This window comes from Mastigoproctus giganteus, chromosome 13 (genome assembly GCF_048544385.1).
Source record: "Mastigoproctus giganteus isolate SK-2022 chromosome 13, ASM4854438v1, whole genome shotgun sequence".
In the NCBI taxonomy this organism is placed as follows: domain Eukaryota; kingdom Metazoa; phylum Arthropoda; class Arachnida; order Uropygi; family Thelyphonidae; genus Mastigoproctus; species Mastigoproctus giganteus.
Window position 1 is genome coordinate 4,186,666 of NC_143587.1, and position 16,390 is coordinate 4,203,055.

Here is a 16,390-nt window from a genome sequence, read left to right on the forward strand (position 1 = left end):
CGGAAATAGATGGTTGATGCCAGAGGCCAACAACACTTCTGCAGGATAAAGAAAAATTGCATACTTACTCAAATACCAACCCAATACAAGAGTGGTAAGAAAGGAGTCATTTCAAAACGTACACCGCGTCGCACCTTGTCACCGATGGGAGATTGCAGCAGACGACTGAACCCTTCTGTCAGCAAAAAAAAAAAAAACTGCAGTGTAATTTTGGTAAACCCAGCGAAGGATTCGACAAACGTTATCTGGTCTGACGAATCGCGATTCCTGCTTTTACGCTGATGGAAAGACCAGAAAATCGAGAACACACGAGTCCAGGGATTATCCTTTCCTGCTGAAATGCACTGCAGCTTTTCCTAGAGGTGGGGTGTCGGCGTTTGAACCTATCCCTTTAAATATTTCTGAGGTATATTTTTGCCATCCTTTCTCTATATACGTGGCACAGTCTCCGCTTCCATTCCATTATGTTAATTCTTTTCTACATCCATTTCAGTTTGTGAGAGCTTTAGCAATAAAGATACATATCATCTCACTGATTTTACCGGATTGTTTTTATTCCTGAAAATTCCCTTCCAGTCCATTATAAAATTTATTTAGGAAAAGGACACTTAACATCTCGCTGATGTTTTCTAATCTTCCTTCTTTTTCCAGTCACTTCGTATAAGGGAAGGCTTTATCTGGTTAAAAGTTTTCAGATTTATATCCCTCTCCCCTCCGTTTTTTCGATGACTGCAAGACTATGTTCGCATAAATATTAAATAATACATTTGTTAAAAATAGAAATAAATGCAAATATGAATATTCAATATAAACTATTAAAATCGGAATCAAGGACCTTAGGAAGAAATACGGCACTTCATCAACACACATAAAATATAAAGAGAGCAGAGCATTGTTTCAACTGAAAAATATTCAGTCATACAAAAATTATGCTATGTCCACGCTAAAGCACAACAAAAGAGCACTTTCTACAAAAACAACAGCTACCTTACAGCATGAACTAGTTTTTGAATGGATAAGATGCAATACGGAAACAAGCAGATCTGACATTTGCACTGAAGGTATACAAAGCAGATTTGTAGCACTCAATTCTTATGAACAAGCAGACAAAGTGCAACATGATGTGTCTCCGGGTTAAGCCCTACTAATTAACCAACTTGTGAACAAGAATACAGTTCAGCGTGCAGTTAACCAAATACGCCCTGATAGTAGTGAAGGTCCTGACGGCATCCCTGGTTTTATTATTAGATTGTCCAGCGTATACATCATTGATTCGTTGGTGCATATAATTTCCAGCTGCATCTCTCAGCCATTCCTTCCAAAACAGTGGAACACTTTCAAGATTAAGCTGATTCCTAAAAAAGGTTGCAGAAATAACCATCCCGGCCATCGGCCAATTGCTGTTTCGTCAATAATTACTAAAATTATTGAAAAAATCATGCTCCCATATCTTCAACATGCAATCTTCGTTAATGTACCTGTAAATATGCATTTTGGTCCTACAGGGCGCTCCACAACAACAAGCCTAGCTGACAACATTGTACGCATCCAAACTGCGTTTCAAGATAAGGCACAATGCGATGTATTTTATTTTGACATCAAAGGTGCTTTCGACAACATAGACCTCAAAAACGCTTTTCAAATACTAAAAAATCATTTTCTCGTTGACACAATGATTATTGAGACTAGTACTGAGAATATTCTCGTCACAACCTCAACAGGCATTCCCCAAGGAGCCGTTCTCTCCAGTACTATATTTTCAGCATCTCTTCAACCACTTCTACAAGAAAATCCAAATCTACTGGCATATGCCGATGATTTAAAGTTATTTATAATCTCCAAAGCCAGTGATGATATTCGCAAAGTTATCAATGATGCGAATTCACAGATTTGTGAAATCATCGAGTACCTGGAAGATCTCAATCTGAATATAAATGCGAGAAAATCTGCTCAAATTACTTATTCCCTTCAGAAACAACCCGACCACATAGAAATAAAAATTGCAGATGTTCCAATCCCAAATGTTTACGCTCACAAAGACCATGGAGTTGTTTTTGATAAAAATCTCTCCTTTAATGCCCACTATTTATATGTTGCTCAAAAAATTCAAAAAGCAAAATGGTTAATCAAACAAGAAACAGCAGCGATTGAAGACAGAAAAACAGTCATTAAGCATGTTCATAGATGCATCTTTCCCATTCTGTTCTATGCTTCCGAAATCTGGTCTGGTGCTCCTCAAGTAACTGTCAAGAAATTCCTTGCCCTAGAATATTGGGTTCTTAGATGGCTCAATAGTAAGCTTCGTTTCCCCCATACAATATCCAGGCAACAGCTTTATGAAAACCTAAAAACAAAGCCTCTGCAACAGATGATCAACGAGTCTGGAGTCATGTTTCTTGCAAAGTTAATCTTCTGCATGCGACGCACCAAACTTAGCCAATATAATAGCTGCCCCCAACAGGGAAAATTCAAGAAACCAGCGATTCAAATCCAACCTCCCCAGGCTCAAATGGACAGAATGTTTCCCAATGCATCCCTTCACCTCATAAATCATCACAACATTGATTGCAACAGGTTAATCAACTCTGAAGCCTACAGGAGTCAGATCTCCGATAAAATGAAGAAAAATAATCCAACCTAGTAATTGCAACTGAAAGCCAAATGTCCTGTTCTGCAAATTCTTTTCTAACTCATAACTATAATTCCTAGTCATTGTTAATGTGTGTATGAAATCTGCTATGGACATCTACTCGATTATTTTATGTCATTTCCTTTGTATTATTACCTGCCCCTAGCCATGTGCTGTGATGGGCTTGCTGTATTTGTAATAAATGAATATTTGTTTATTTATTTATTATTTATTAATTAACATTTTATATCAACAAAACATTAAAAAAATCTTTGACGTAAAGTTCTTTAAGGATTTTTTGCCCAATATAATTAATGTGTAGTATATTATGGCTAATTCAAGCTTTTTTTTTTTTTTTTTCTATGCTTTCTAACAACAAGATATATATGCAGACAACTTACTTCCATCGGCCAAAATTGAACATGCCGCCTCTTCGCATATGCTTACATCTGTCTGTGGTAGTACTGGTAGCCTTCTTCCACGCAGTATGGTAAGTATTCTCTTAATTCGTAATATTATGTGAAAGAATTCATCAAAAAGATGATTAAATAACTCCTGTATGATTAGTAAATTTATTGTTTTATCTTTAATTAAATACGAATAGTACTACCACCGACTTAATATCTTCGCCTCAACTAATTTTGTTTAGCCAGTGGGAAGGATGAGAAAAAAACAGTGGCGACGAGGTATCAACAAGAAAGTATCATATATTCTCTGACATAAAGTGACATTCAAAACTCATTCCATCTCCATCTCCATCTCTCCATACTCCTTCAGTCCAAAATCAAGTTCCCTTCAGTTACATCTATTAACAAACTCTCTACCGTCGATTCAAGTAGATGGCAGTTTGGTCAATGTGAAACCGATGTGGGTCTGCATACTTTTTTTGAGGGAAGTATGTATATGAGTAAAAAGGAAAGTACGTACATAATGAGAAATCACTTTAAAAATCAAGTAATGATTCCATATTAAAAGTTTTTCCCTTTTTTATAAAATTTCAACGTAATTAAATTTAGTTTTACATAAGGCTCATATTAAAGAGGTAACTGATATACAAGGGAAAAAATGTATAAAAGACAGTTAAATAGCGCTGGGTTCTAGTTTAATCTGTAGAGTGGTTTTCATTTACATCTGCGAGACACGATTTCATCTACATCTGCGAGATTGCATTATATGTAAGATGACATGTGTTTTCAAAATGACGACCCAGGAGAGCTTCTCTCTTTCTGGGGAATAATTATTTCTACTGTTCCTCCGATTATAATCGCAGGAACTCAATATTAGGAAGCATAGTAGATAAGCTAGTGCTTCTTAGTCTCGTCGATTCAGAAGTTGTTTCCAGGCATCGTGCATTGTCCTTCAAACAAAGCGTTGGGCAAAATCTACCCCCAAAGGGCGCATCTGAATTGGCATTAGAAAGGATACATGACGCAAGAAAGCAAGCTTATATAGCAACGGTGGGCAAATGCGGCTCTTCGTTGAGTTAAGTGCGGCTCCCATTGAAAATTTAAATCCGTTTTTTTTATTATTTCAGAAATTTTTTTCAGTGAATCTTGTTAAATTATAAAAATATAACTAAGTAACTAATATTTTGTTATACGGATTTTATGTTGTGTTTATTTTTTTTTGTCTAGATATCTTGCTATTTTTATTTGGATTATAAATAAATCCGTGCGCATTTACACTGCTGGCGCCATCAGTGGACTTGTGCGTAAAAAGTTACGAGTGTAATTTTTCCGCGCCGTAAATTAATTTAATTATTTTGTTTCAATTTCAGACTTTGGAATTAAAGTTATTTAAATTTTTTTGATAACATGACCTCAGAAAATATCAAAAAACGAACATACGAACAAGAAAATAGAATCTTTCAAGAAGAGTGGGTAGAAAATTTTGCTTTTATTTAAAATTATGGAAAGTCGTTGTGTCTTATTTGTAAAGTTACAATTGCAAACTACAAAGTAAGCAATTTACGTCGACATTACGAAGTAAGTTATCCCCACTTTTCAACTCAATATCCATTAAATTCAAAATTGCGAACAGAGAAACTTAAGTCCTTGCAATCTGGTCTTCATAAGCAACAAGGACTCTTGTCTTCTTTTAGTCGCGAAGATGACAGAGCAAACGAAGCTAGTTTTTTGATAGCTTGGAATATTGCTCGTGCCAAACGTCCATATGGAGAAGGAGAATTTATTAAAAGAAACTTGGAAGAAGTGGTTAAAGTTTTGGATCCAGATAATACAAAACTGCATAAATTGATCGCACAGATTCCTATGTCACGCCGTACAACTGAGCGTCGTATTGGTGCAATTAGTAAAAATGTTGAAAATAGTTTGATGTGTGATTTGAAAAATTGTACAGCATTTAGTTTAGCTCTCGACGAGTCTACAGACATTCAGGATGTTCCACAATTGGCTGTTTTTGTCCGCTATGTATCTGCAGACGTAAATGTGAAGGAAGAAATGTTAGACCTAGTAGCTCTTATCGAAACAACTCGCGGTATCGATGTTAGAAATGCGCTTGATGAAGCGCATTTCTAACATCGATACCGCGATGAATTGCCTCGGTTTGAATTGCCTCGTGATAAACTTGTAAGTGTTGCGACTAACGGAGCGCCTGCAATGGTAGGGAAAAACCAAGGTCTCATTGGTCTTTTAAACAGCGATCCTAAAATTCCACGTTTCTTACCTCTTCACTGCATAATTCACCGCGAGCATCTCATAGCGAAGTACTTCAAATAGGAAAATGTGTGGAAGATTGTTTTGCAGATTTTGAATTTAATTAGAACAAATGCCAAAACACATCGTCAATTTAAGAACTTTTTAGAAGAGTTGCGAGGGAATGACGAAACAGATGAATTGCCCAGTGATTTATCCCTATGGTGTGTTGTAAGATGGCTGTCAACTTACAATGTTTTGGGCCGTTTTGTGGAACTCCTAAATCCTATCATAACATTTACAAAAGAAAAAGGTAAAAAATACCCAGAATTAGAAAATGAAACTTGGCTTTCTGACTTAATGTTCCTTACAGACATTATAGAACATTTGCAAACACTTAATTTGGCTTTACAAGGAAAGGAAAAAAATATTATTGATTTGTCACAAACTGTATTTAGTTTTGAAGCTAAACTTCGACTTTTTGTGTACGATCTTAAGAACAAAATATTTAATCATTTTCCACGAGTAAAAGCAAATATAATTAATATCAAAGAAGAAAAGTTAGACGAATACAAAGAAAAATTGGAAGAATTGCAAGCAGATTTCGAACATAGGTTTGAAGATTTGAAAAGTTTGAAATCTACATTTGCATATTTTGTGAACCCATTTATTTGTGATATTATTGAAGATGGATTTCCAATTTCTGAAATAATATTTGTTGAAAACGCGGCTGGGCAATTGGAGTTATGAAAGAGGATCAGGCATTGCAATTGGAGTTATTAGAGATGAAAGAGGATCAGGCATTGCAATTGGAGTTATTAGAGATGAAAGAGGATCAGGCATTGCAAATGCAGCACAAATCTACTAATGTAATTGAATTTTGGAAACTCGTGCCAGAATCAAAATATCCACATTTAAAGAAAGCTGCTTGCCGTCTAATTTCAATTTTTGGTACAACATATTGCTGTGAATCTTAGTACTCCACAATGAAGTTCGTGAAGTCGAAATATCGTTCACAGTTGACCAATCATCATCTCGCTGAATTGCTGCGAACGGCTTTAACAAATTTTACACCAAATTTCAAAGATTTGACCAAAGGTCTTCGTTAAATGTTATACTTTTTATTAATGCATTTTTATTATTAAAATTTTGAAATAATTATTTTGTATTTTCTTTCTCTTAATTATATTTTCTTATATATGTATACTTTACATAGCACTTAAGGCTTGTGTAGAATATGTAATCATATTAATTAAATTAAATTAAATTTGTGTATTTAATACTATGTAACTATGGTGTGGCTCTTTATAATATATGAAAAACCGGAATGCGGCTCTCATGCGTGCCCACCCCTGTTATATAGCATCAGTCAAAAAAAAACCTTATTTCACCCATCCCCTCGCTCCAAATATTTGTCTTTCCTCGGAATTGCTGTAGCGAGTGCGCATCGAAGATCACCTTCATGTTTAGTTTATTTCGATGTTTATTTTTAAGCAGATATGAAAGCTCGATTCAGATGAATATGTCGTTCCAATGTCTTATACAAAATCTTCGGTTTAAGAAAAATCACAGAACAAATTTTCCGATGAAAAGAAAACGTAGGAAGTGAAGTACCACATCTAAAAACAACATTACTTAGGCAACGAGCAAAGGCTGCAATCAATAAATAGGAGTATTAGAAATATTTCTGAGAAGCTCAAATCCTGCAGAAATATGATAATAATCAAAGTAATTAATAAAGTACCAGATACGTTTCCGTTCCATTCGAAGAGAATTTGAATTTTATTGTTAAAATAAAATTTCTTTCCAGCATGCCACATTTCGGATCTTGGTTACAGTTGTCCTAATACGTACTCATCAGGTTTTCGTAAGAACTTCCTTTCGTTCGCTCTTTTCTTACAGTCGTGTGCGTGCCTGTGTGTGGGATTTTTCCTACTGATTTTCGAATAGAAACGGGTAAAGCAGTTGTTGTTGTTGTTGTTGTAGGGTTTGAGGAGCATCAGCGACATTGCGTGTATTCTGAGATCGATTTTCTGTTTTCCGGACGAAAAACCATACTACCCTCGCCTGAAACCGACTAACTCAGCAAAGTTGTGAAAATGTCCATAAAAATTCCTACCGTCATAGACGGAACTCGAACTAAGGTCTTTCCACTCGGTGATCCTCCCAGCTGTGTTACCCACGAGAGCTACCTCCCAGCAGAAGAACTGCGCATATAACTGAGGTGAGCGTGATACGTTCTAACCACGAACAGCTCAGAAGCATACAAGAGGTGTTCTCGTCCAATGTGGTATTACCAATTTCGTGAACCAATAAAGAGCAAATGTGCCCCAGTTAGCTCGCTATAAGTACTGCTATTTTTCAGCAATATACCAGCTGACGGGCTCAGCTTGAGAACCTAACGTTGCGGCTCCTGCAAATTTTGTTAACGATGCATTCTACCTGCAATTACAATTTGGTACGTGTTTGGCATTTAATTAACTTGTCATCAAATTACTGTCACGCATCGTTATGTTAATGTCGATACTCCATCCGGCTGCGTACATTTATTCTAACATTATTACTGGTGTCCATCTACCCCTGTACTGGAGTGGGCGAGCGCAGTTAAAAGAGTGAAATAAAAAATAAAAGCCTGAAGATCGGACGTTGCTCTGCACATACCGATCGATGCTGCGAAGACGAAACGTACAGCGTGGGAACCCCCTGTGGAGAGCGACTCCGGCATTAAAAATTTAAGTACAGAAGACGGAAATTAAAACACCCCAACTGATGAACTGTGTCCCCCACAGACCAAAGATTTAAAAACGAAAGCTTTAATAACGTAAGAATTTTGGAGTAAATCCTCTTACCCTCTTGGATTATATTCGAAATCAAGTTTCTTAATAAACGAATTAAAAATAAAAACCTTTTTTCCAAGCACGTGCCCGTGTTAAAACACGGCACGTCGAGAGATTCTCATTTTCGCTCCTTCGTGTTCCATTTTATTGGGTGTTTTGGAAATCGGGTTCGCCGATCCTGCTGTGACGGTGACCGGGTTGCTGCGTTCAGGCACGGACAGTCGCCAATTATTTCCACGCACGACTCGTCTCTCAGTTGTAATCAGGACGACAGCTGGCCACACATTAGACTCAGAAAGCGCTAGCGGGCTACATCTACTATTTGCATAATATAGGTCGGTGCGTTAGAACACGGCCAAATAAAGGGTTAGGGAAAGAGATGGGGTGGGGGAGAACAAATTAACGCATTGTCGCATGGATGAACGTTCGCATTTCGTCACACAAGCATTTATTCGCCATGTTTGGAAAGATGGATTCGAAACCTGTCAATGGCAAGATTAATTAATTGAGGACAGTTTCCAAGATGAAAGAAGGGGCCAATTGTTTGGTTTGGAGATTTTATTTTAGTTTTCTTTAAATTTTTATTTATTTATATATTTTGACGCATCGGCTACTTTAGTGAATGGTGAGCCAATTCAGTTTGTTGTGTATTACAGAAGATGAAAGGCGCCTTTATGAATTTGTCAAATCATCCCTCAAAAGAGAGTGATCGGGTTATGTAAGATATATATAAAGCGCCAAAGCGAGTTCATTTATTTATTTCTTGGACACACATTACAGGCAAAACTTACAGTTACACTCAGGGAAGGGGTGAGGAAAGCGTAATATATGAGTAATAAGTACAGGACGCGTAATCGATGTATCAAATATGATCCCAGAATTAAATACACTTTAACAGATAAAAATGCAGTTTGTAAAATACATCTCTGGAGAAGGAGTTTAAGAATGCAAAATGTAATTAATAAACGAAAACGAATTATAAAATGATGGATTACGAATATTGAAAGAAATACGCTGTCCACTGAAAACCTCAGGAAGGACAACCTACCTCACAGTGGGCAATCCTCCTCTTTCCGCCAGTACCGCCGCCACAAAACGAGATATTGACTCCAAAAAGCCACTGAACGTTACAGAGGAAGATGGCATGTCGCCGGAATTGAGTCCCATAAATCCGCGACAGTCCGTGGCGATCCAAAAGCTGGATCTGTCAATCCACGTAATCCCAGAGATGTGCGATCCAGTTCTCTCTGGCAAATTCGGCGACCAAGGTGGAAGTCACTTGCGTTCGGCACACCACTCGCGAACAATAATGATAGTGGCAGGGCGCATTATCCTGCAGGAACACACTTATAGTATTTGGCGACTTGAAGAGGGCGCCCTAGCCTCCTTTATCTTTAATATCCCTATCCCCGGCGGGGGGAAGAATACAGTCTTACTGTCTCCTCCCATCCTCGCCGTTCTCACTTTCCCTTTTGGTGGGGCATGGGCATACCCCACTGTGACTTGGGGTCGCCTCCTCTCTCGACTCCATACTTGTCTTTTCCCCCAGTTACAGTCTCCCCCCACCCACTCTACCTGCACATACGCAAGCGAATGCCCTACACGTAGGAATTGATGTAATCATCTCCAGATTACGGTTTTCGCCCATACACTCGGGCTTTCAAAAATTTAGCTTTATTCCTCATCGAATTTACCAAATATATATTTCTCTCTCTCTCTCTCTCTCTCTCTCTCTCTCTCTCTCTCTCTCTCTCTCTCTCTCTCTCTCTCTCTCTTTTTTTAGGTCCTAGCCGCCGAAATCTCAGGAAATTAAGCGGCAGGACCTGCCAGAGTAAATATTAGTCTACTGGTGTTTCCTGGTCTGCCTTCACGGGGCGAAAGTGGGGCAACGTTGGACCTCAGTAGGAGTCCAGCGGCTAAACGACCAGAGGAACAACGGTACATGACACTACACATATACAATATCCATACACTTTTAAATCTGTGGCATTTCCCAGCGAACTGGTCCACCCACAATGAAAACAACGCGGAGATGGGGGAAACCCCTGGTGCCGTTTGACCCTAAACACACTTTGCACTTTACGTAGTACAGACTGCCCCCAGGACTTTGTATTGGGACCAGCTGTTTGGAACATGATTCTGGATGAACGGCTCTTGTGGGACTTCCTCCATATCACACAGCTCTCACATGTAGATGAGTTGGTTATCGCTCTGGAGGGTCCTACTCATTACAGTTTTGAGACAACACTGTCATAAATGCCCAATGTAGATTGGGCTGAAGAGAATAAGCTGGAAATCTCTAAAGATAAAAATGAAACCCTACTTCTGCGTATATTCTTCGGTTGGTTTGCTGGACGAAAAACTCGAATGCACGGGAAGGAAATAAGCCCTTGCAACTATCGCCCAAGACACCATACAAATTTTACGCGTCATCAAATAGATTCGAACAAAGGCCGTTTTTACATGGTGTGGGAGGACAATGATTATAACCACTATGCTAATCATTAACAATCTTACAGGCATCTTGAGATGTGTGTGATCTAAAGCTGAGCTTCAGTCATCACATAGATAAACTACTCAGCGATAAAATGCCAAAATATACTTCTATTTTGTATATTTTGGCTGTCACAACTACCAGAAATTATATAAATATTACAGTATTCTCTCTCTTCACTTTTATATGTTGTAGAGTTATGGTCATCTGCCGCCGCTACCTAGAAAAAGATCTGCCGCCGCTACCAGAACGACATCAACCAATGCTTTACAAGTGATCTCAGGTTGTATCCCGATTGACCTTTATGTGGCATACCGAGGCATGATTTCTAACTTAAAGAATGGTTGGGCAACTCAAATCCTCGACATTGTAAGTAATCCAGCCACGGACATTCGGCAAGAGAAAATTAATCTTTGGACAAAATTCACTGAGAAGTGGAAATACAGGTGGAAATACAATGAAACAGGATTCACTACCAGGGAGTTCATTGAAGATGCAACATTTGCTGTCAATAAGAAAGTTATGGGATGGTTTTATCCTCCAATGACAACGTCATATTTAATAACTGGACATGGTTCACTGCGGGATAAATTGTGTAAATTTGGACTTGAACCTGACCCTTTGTGTTTTTGTGGGGCAGTAGAAGATTGGAGGCATGTTCTGCTTTATTGCACGGCGTATGACGACTTCAGACAAGAACTATTTAACAGCACTCAGTCTATTAGGACTGACAACCTCGATATTTTGATTCAAGATGCCAAGAACTTTGCAACATTCCAATCCTTTTCTGACAAGGTGTTCAAAAGAAGACGCACCTTGTTTACTAATTCTAGTAGAAGTGGACAACAGTAGACTGATGTATTCACGAACTTATATTTCTACCTTACTAGGTCAAACAGCTGTTAACTTAGAAACTAAATGTTGTGTTCTTAAATTTGTAATAATATAGAATGTATATAATGATATTAACTATACATAGAATTTTTTTATAGAATTTTTTATTTATTTTTTATTTTATTTTATTATTTTTTCCCCTCGGGTTGGGCAGCCTGAGGTCTCCTGTCTTTTGGTATTGCACTCCTTCCACTGGACGACAAATTCGTGCAGCAGCACTAAAGAATAGAAGCAGGCACAACTACTCATGCTTAGAAATGGGCGCTGATTGACCGAGTGTTGATCGCTGTAGAGTGTAGACACAGTTATCTCTCTCTCTCTCTCTCTCTCTCTCTCTCAACACAGATTTTGCAAGGTGGAGTTCGACTAAACGTCTAGGTGCCATCCAAAACAAGTACTACATCCTCATACATACATACATAGTATATCTTTTATTGCGTTTTATTGCTTGCAAGTGAAGCTGTATAATTAAAATTGTTTCTTACGCAGAATGCGAAGGTTGTAAATAGAAAATATTTGTATCTATGTATATAGGTAATAAAAATGTATGTAAATAAAAAAAAAAGTCCTGGGTGGAGGATCCAAACCTAGAACGGACCTTTCTACACTATCTCAAAGATGCTCCACAGGGTTAAGTCCGGTGAACGGAGAGGCCATTCCATTGTGGTAAAATCTGCGGAATGCTCTTCGAACCATGTTCTAGTCACCATAGCTCTGTGTGGAGGTTCACTGTCCTGCTGGAAGAGGCCATTGCCCTGTGGGTGCACGATGACCGTGATGGGATGCGGATGGTCTGCAAGGATGGATACATAATCTGGACCGTGGAGATATGCGTCTAGAGGTACCAGAGGTACCAGAGGTCCCAATGTATGCCAATTAAACACGTCCCAGATCATTACTGACCATTCACCTGTCTGAACAGTTCCTTGTTGACATGACGACTGCATAGCTTCGTGCGGTTTCCGCCAGATACGCACCCTCACGTCCGCTAGAAATAACTGGAAATGGGACTCATCAGACTAGTCTCCAATCATCCAAGGTCCAGTACCGATGTTCTTTCGCCCAGTTGAGGCGTAGAGCCCGTGTCTTGGTGTGAGCAATGGAATTCTGGTGACTCCCATAACCTATTGCGGCTAATGATTGCCTGATGGTCTTGGTGGAGACGTTTCTGGTACCTCCCTCGTTAAAGACGGCGTGATTTGTGCTACTGTCGCTCTCTGGTTGGCTGAAAAATGCGAGACAGAGGTCGAGGGCCACGTTCATCCACGACCATTCTTCGGAAGAAAAATTACTGCCAATAGAAATAGCACAGAGCATATGACTGAATACATTTTCAAGGAATGGGCTAATAGCACTTTAGGAAACCCCCTGGACCAAGTCAGATGGAGACAGCTGAATTTTTTTGGACCTCCTGAAAGATTTAAGCATGGGAAATAATTCGACCCCAGAGGATCCAACATGACATCCTTTGTGTGAAATTCAAATCACCAAAGAGAGCATAATGAAGGCAATCAACGATCTGCCCAATAAGACCACTGTTGGTTAGTCCATCCTTAAAATAATTTGCCCATTTATAATAGATATATTACTGCACATCTATCAGGAAATCATCAAATCTGGAGTGTTCCTGCAAGCTTAGAAAAACTCCACTGTAACCCCAATTCCAATGATTAAAATCCAAAATTAACTAAGGATTACAAAACAATTTCCGTTAGTTATACCCTACAAAAGGTAGCATTGCTTCCTACCATCAACCAATACTGCTTCAGCCATAGATCCTCGCAAAATTGCACTTATTTTAGGGAGATCGACAACAACAACAAACTTACTGGAACCCTTTTTCTCATGCAGAAAGCAGTAAATGAAAAAAATAAATGGATATTATTTTTTTGGATATTTCTGCGGCCTACGAAACATCTCAATTCCAGCGCTCATTTGGGATTTTAAGGAATTATTTAGTATAGGAGGAGATTTGTTAAATATAATAAGCGGCCTGCTAGAAGAAAGACAATTTACTTTTACGTATTAAAAGCTACAATCTTGCTCTGCTATCTCGCGAGGGGTGCTACCGGGTGGAGTTCCTTTGGCTACCCTCTCTGCGGCCACCCTGGAGCCGTTTCGTGCTCGAAACTCAAATTTATTACGTATGCTGACAGTGTGGAGCAGATATCATCTTTTAAGGGCACAAAAGGTAATATTGTTGTAAACGTTGAAACTAATGACATTAAGAGTAAGAGATCTGCAGATTTACTCAACAAGTACAGGTCAGTGTTACAAAAAAGTCGCAAGTTATGTCTGAATGTGAAAGTGTCTGCAATTCTGCCCAGACACGATAGGAGGGAGTATATGATGAGAAGATCAATTCGGCCCTGGAGAGATTGTGCAAGACTCAAGGGGTAGAATTTTTTCAGCCTGATCTGAGCTTCTTGACAGGAGAGATTGCTTCTACAGGAATGGGGTACACTTAAATATAAAGGGAGCTAGAATATTTGCGGTTGCTATCGAGGCAGTGTTAGGTGGGACGGGAAACTGCTGGCTTGGGAGGATTCACAGAACAATATATTAACAGTAGCCGCAGGCAGAGGCGTAAGTGATTCTTCTACTGCTTCTATTGGAATCAGCAGCATCCTGGAAAGCAAGTTGCTAGGGATTTACAGGACTGCTGGGAGTCATAATCAAACAAGTAAATACTTGGGCCGTGTTAAAGTAACTAAGAATAGAAATAGGTGCAGGTATATTTGCATGTACACCAATGCTAGGAGTATAGTTAATAAATTTGATGAATTTGAAGTGCTGGTCAAGACATCCAAGGCAGATATTGTTGGGATATCAGACACGTGGTGTCACACAGATATAAGCAGTGCAGAACTGGAATTTGGGGAGTACAATGTGTACAGAAAGGATAGACAGGACAGGAAGGGAGGAGGAGTTATGCTTTTGTTAAGAAAAAAATAAAATCTAAGATCCAATTGATGCTGGTGAACAATGCAATGTTGAGTCTGTTTGCTGTGAAATAAGCACTGGGAAAGGAAAAATGAGAGTAGGTGTGTGTTATAGGCCAAATGAATCTGATGAGTATAATGAGAAATTGTGCAGAGAAATGGAGTCGGCCAGTAAATCAGAATGTCTTATAATGGGGGATTTTAATTCCAACTAAGAAATGATGTTCAATGTTCAGGCCTAAATGGAAATCAGATGAATTAATGAGGCTCGTGGCAGAGAATAAAAATGTATGGGATGCATATAAATTATCAAGCGACTCAGAAGCCTATGGCAGATATAAGCTTGTCTGTAATCAAGTCACAAGGGAGGTTAAGAAGGCAAAGGCAGATTATGAAAAATCTTTGGCAACGGATGCAAAGAAAAACAGCAAGGACTTCTTTACTTATATAAACTCTAGAAGTAAGGAGATAAATCAGATCGGACCACTTGATGTCAGTGGTTTGACTGTAGATGATCATTCTCAGAAAGCTGCCGAACTAAATGAGTATTTTTCATCTACATTCACACGTGAGGAGTTATTCAAGGAGCAGATCTTCAGACGTTTATCAAACTCTAACAGGTAGTTAAATGATTCTGAAATAACTGAGAGCAAAGTGGAGGAGAATTTGTTGAAGTTAAACATAAGGAAGGCACCTGGGGTGGACTGGATCTATCCAGTTATATTAAAGGAGACAACAAAGGACGTAAACAAACCCTTAGCCATAATTATGAGAATTTCCTTGGACTCAGGGGAGGTCCCCATGCACTGGAGATGCGCAAATGTATCACCAATTCACAAAGGAAGTCAAAAAGGTGACACAGGTAACTTATAGACCTGTTAGTTTAGCTTGTGTTCCCGGAACATAATGGAGTCACTGGTTAAAGAAGCATTGGAGGATCATCTAGGCAAGGCTACAGTAATAGTTAAGGCACAGCATGGGTTTGTTAAAGAGAAGTCTTGTCTGGCATATTTAATTGGATACTATGATTTGGTCACAAAGGAACCGTATGACAAAAATAATTTTGATATCATATACTTCGATTTCAGGAAAGCTTTTGATACTGTTGTACATGAAGACTGCTGGTACAAATTGGAGAGGTATGGCATTAAGGGAAAGTTGGTACAATGGATAAAGGGATGGTTAAGCGGGAGACAACAGAGCGTGGTAATCAATGGACACTGTCTGCTCTTCGTGGACAAATGCTTTAGTGGTTCGGTGCTGGGCCCATTGTTGTTTTGTGTATTCATCAATGATATTAATGAAGGTATATCAAGATTAATATCCAAGTTACAGATGATACAGAGGTTGGCAGGGTTGTTAACGACAATAAAGACAGTATGCTACTCCAACTGGATCTAGATAAGTAGGGAAAATGGGCTGAGAAGTGGCAACTGAAGTTTAACATTGGCAAATGCATATGCAATACGCATATGGGTAGTGTGTGGGGGGTTATTTTAATGTTATTTCTTATTTTATTTTATTTCCTATTTCACAGAAGATTACTATCCTTATTTATATTTATTTAGATTTTTCTTAGATGCCCTCACACCTATCAAGGCCCCACCTTTTGCCACCTGACTGCTATACTCTGTATATATCACAGAAGATTCTCAAGACCTTGAGGGTACTTTCTTTTGTTTCCCCTTAATCAGTTTCCAGGATTCTCTCGCCAAATTGTGTGAGAGCAAATTCTTAACTAGGCGAGCAAGGCGTATGTTACTTAGAATAACAGGACTCAAAGTGAAAACAAAACACGAAAGTTATTACATATACAATAATATACAATTGAATTAAAAAGCATACGGTCCTAATATACAAGGTCGACTCAGAGATACCTTGCATATGTTATTCTAATTACAGTTTCCATTCACTAGCTAATCTGAGTTAACCATTATATG

The 16,390-nt window shown here is 38.6% G+C and overlaps 1 protein-coding gene across 1 annotated transcript in view; it reads left to right on the top strand.

Annotated features, from left to right (window-relative positions):
* The window catches only part of LOC150075723 (glutamate-gated chloride channel-like), a 73,852-nt gene that overhangs the window by 24,921 nt on the left and 32,541 nt on the right, over positions 1–16,390 (top strand). Inside the window, exon 2 of the mRNA XM_090388008.1 lies at positions 3,010–3,119. Within this exon, the coding sequence (XP_090244134.1) occupies positions 3,016–3,119 (104 nt within the window). The 5' untranslated portion in view covers positions 3,010–3,015. The remainder of the gene's footprint in view (positions 1–3,009; positions 3,120–16,390) is intronic.